This window comes from Sceloporus undulatus, chromosome 2, assembly GCF_019175285.1.
Source record: "Sceloporus undulatus isolate JIND9_A2432 ecotype Alabama chromosome 2, SceUnd_v1.1, whole genome shotgun sequence".
Taxonomy (NCBI): Eukaryota; Metazoa; Chordata; class Lepidosauria; order Squamata; family Phrynosomatidae; genus Sceloporus; species Sceloporus undulatus.
Window position 1 is genome coordinate 178,011,977 of NC_056523.1, and position 3,296 is coordinate 178,015,272.

Genomic DNA, 3,296 nt, shown 5'->3' on the forward strand with positions numbered 1-3,296 from the left:
GCCCATCCACATCCACTTCTTGTTAAATCACCTTGATATGTTAAATATGCATGCCCATGTTAAACCATGTTAAGTGTTAAACCCAAGGGGTTTGGTTATGGAATAAGCCTCTGAAATATGCAAGAGGCCATGTTAAATAAAGCCATGTTAAATGCCCAAATGTGTGTCGTGTGTGTTTTGGAATGGAGAGGGGTGGTTTGGCCAGAAAGGGAAGTACATTTCTGCCATCTGTCTAGGAATAATGCCAAAATGTCCTCCATTTTGATCATGCCTAAGAAACATGCATTTATATTAACATTTTTTAAAAATCAGCAATTTTTTGCATGTCCTCCATTTTTATAAAGAGTGTCCTCCATTTGAAAATCTTGTCCTACATTTGTCCTACATCTGTCCCGGTTTGGAGGTCCTGACTTATGGCAACCCTAGATGGAAGTCATAGAACAAAAGTTTTGGGAAGGCCAGATATTCCCATCCCTGCCTTAGATAAAAATTAGCCTCTCTCCCTATCATGGGCAGAAACAGTAGAACACCATAATATAATATACTGTAAAACCATAAATCCCCAGAAGGTGGTGCTGGGGGATTCCTGCTTGATGCCCTGACCATTTATCTGTTGCATCCCTCAGGGTCTGTGCCCTATGCTATTTAACATATATATGAAACCTCTGGGAGAGGTCATCCAGAGTTTTGGGGTGAGATGCCATCAATATGTGGAAGACACCCAACACTAAACCAGAATGTCATCAGTAATGGGACTGGATGAGGGCAAACAAATTGAAACTTAACCCAGACAAGACAGAGGTGCTCCTGCTCAGTTGGAAGGCAGATCAGGGAATAGGGATCCAGCCTGTGTTAATGGGGTTACACTTCCCCTGAAGGTGCAGGTTCCCACTTTGGGGGTACTCTTGGACTCAGCTTTGAGCCTGGAGGCCCAAGTCTCTGCAGTGACCAGGAGTGTTTTGCACATTTAAAGGGGCTGCCTTTGAAGAGTGTTTGGAAACTTCAGCTGGTCCAAACAGCTGCAGCCAGACTGTCAACTGGGGCAGGTTGCAGAGACCACACAATGCCCCTGTTGAAACAGTTCCACTGGCTGCCAGTTTGTTTCCAGACACAATTCAAAGTGCTGGTTATGACCTATAAAGCCCTATATGGCTCAGGTCCAGGCTATTTGGCAGACTGTATCTGCCTGTATGAGCTGGCCCAGGCTCTGAGATTCTCTGGAGATGCCCTTCTCTCAGTCCCACCACCATCACAAGAATGGTGAGTGGGGACACAAGAGAGGGCCTTCTCAGTAGCTGCCCCTACACCGTAGAACTCCCTTCCCAGGGAGGCCAGAATAACCCCCTCTTTGTTGTCCTTCCGCTGGCAGGCTAAGGCCTTCCTGTTACAGACAGGCATTAAAAACATAGTTTTTTTAAAGAACGGGCTGGGGAGTTGTATTGTTTTAAAGTGTTTTAAACACCTTTATCTTTATTTTAACTGCATTTTATTCGTTTAACATGCAATCCGTTTTAATATTGTAACAATTTAATTTTATTTTAATGTATCAGTTTTGCATATTTGCAGTTGTACTTTTTAAATGTTGTTAGCCTCTCTGAGTCCGTTTTGCAAAAAGTGTAAATAAATAAATAGCATAATCTTTTCCTGGTTCCCCAAATCACTTACCTGCGGCAGCCATCTTGCTCTGTTAAGTTAGACCTCATCCCCTTCCCAAAGACAGCAAGCTTTGTAGATGTTCACAGGCACTCCACCCTAAGTACCCTAAGCATGCAAACTATGGCTGGAATCTATGGATACACACTACACTAGCTTGTTATGTGCCTTCAGGTTATTTCCAACTTACGATGACCCAAAGGCCCCCTGTTACAGAGTTTTCTTAGGAAGATTTGTTCAGAGAAGGGCTGGCTTTTACTACCTCTGAGGCTGAGAGTGCGTGACTTGCTCAGGGTCACTGTTTCCATGGTCTCCAGAGTCGTCGTGCAACACTCAAACCACTACACCAAGTTGGCTCTCACTGTGCTAGCAGTACGTAGAGAGAGATCTTGTGACACCTTTGAGACTAACTGAAAGAAAGAAAGAAGGTGGCAGCATAAGCTTCCATAGATTTAAGTACTTCTGCCAACTTCTTTGTCAGACTTCAGTTAATCTCAAAGGTGCTACAAGATCTTTCTGCATACTGATTCTACAGACTAACACAGCTATATCCTTGAATTCTACAACTGTGATAGCAGTTAGATTTTTTCCAGAGCCACGCTATGGTGGTACTGGCAAGGGAAAGCAGGCAGCATCTGCCAATTCTATATTGCCTATTTCTCTTGTGTGATACTACCCTAGCATAGTTATGCTAGTGAAGTGTACAAGCAGGATTCTGGCCACTGTGTCCTAAGGACTGGAATGCAGCTTTGGCGCAACTTCCCGACTCTTAGGACGCATGTATCATTTAAACAGCACACCTCCAAATTGACCTGAAGCAGCTTTATTTTGGCCCGTCTGTACAGGGCCATAATTAGAGTACGGTATACCAGTTCTTTCAGCAATTAAAAAATAATTGCTAAAAAGACCTCATCTGCTCCTTCTTCCGACATGGAAGGCTAAGTTTATTCAAGAGGCAGGAACAGTTCTCAATCAAATTTTGGTAGGCCAAACATTTCTGGCTTGAAGTCATTCATAGACTGGAGTACTAGAGTTGCTTCTTTAGTGAGTTCTTTCTTCAAATTTTCATCGGGAACCATGACCACTTGCATCCCAGCCACCAATGCTGCTTTGACCCCATTGGGTGCATCTTCAAAAACTAGGCACTTGGCTGGAGATGCTGGAGGTTCAAATCTCTTGGCACAGGTTAAAAAAATATCAGGCTGTGGCTTTCCATTTTTCACTTCAGGGTCATCACCCAACACGATATGATGGAATAAACCAAACAAGGGTTTGAGATGGCCTGTTTTCAGTTCATATGACTCGCGAGCAGAACTGGTAGCAACTGCTATGGGTATCTTGTGCTGGTGTAAATGATGGACCAGTTTTTCAGCACCTGGCAACAGTGAGGCTGTAGGAAATAATGTTCTTTTCTTCTTTAAAGTTTCGCTCCTCATTTCTTCAGTAGTTAGGGGGATGTCAAAGATCTTCCGAATAATTTCTATAGCATCTGTTTCTTTTCTTCCCATGATTAAGGTTTTCTCCTCCCAGGTGTATTTTTTCCCAACGCTGTCACAGAGCTCTTGGAATATAATGGTATAAAGGGTTTCAGAGTTCAAAAGAGTGCCATCCATGTCAAAAATGACATGCGTGACAGGCTGCAG

At 43.4% G+C, this 3,296-nt stretch overlaps 1 protein-coding gene across 1 annotated transcript; it reads right to left on the minus strand.

The window, feature by feature from the left end:
• Positions 1 to 2,621: 2,621 nt before the first annotated feature.
• On the minus strand, positions 2,622 to 3,296 carry LOC121921745 (pseudouridine-5'-phosphatase-like). Its single transcript, XM_042450254.1, has one exon. The coding sequence runs from the start codon at positions 3,264 to 3,266 to the stop codon at positions 2,622 to 2,624; it is 645 nt and encodes a 214-aa protein (XP_042306188.1). The 5' UTR covers positions 3,267 to 3,296.

Bases quoted from the DNA above. Each gene is read 5' to 3' on its own strand.
- LOC121921745 (XM_042450254.1), bottom strand. From the start codon at position 3,266: ATGGATGGCACTCTTTTGAACTCTGAAACCCTTTATACCATTATATTC.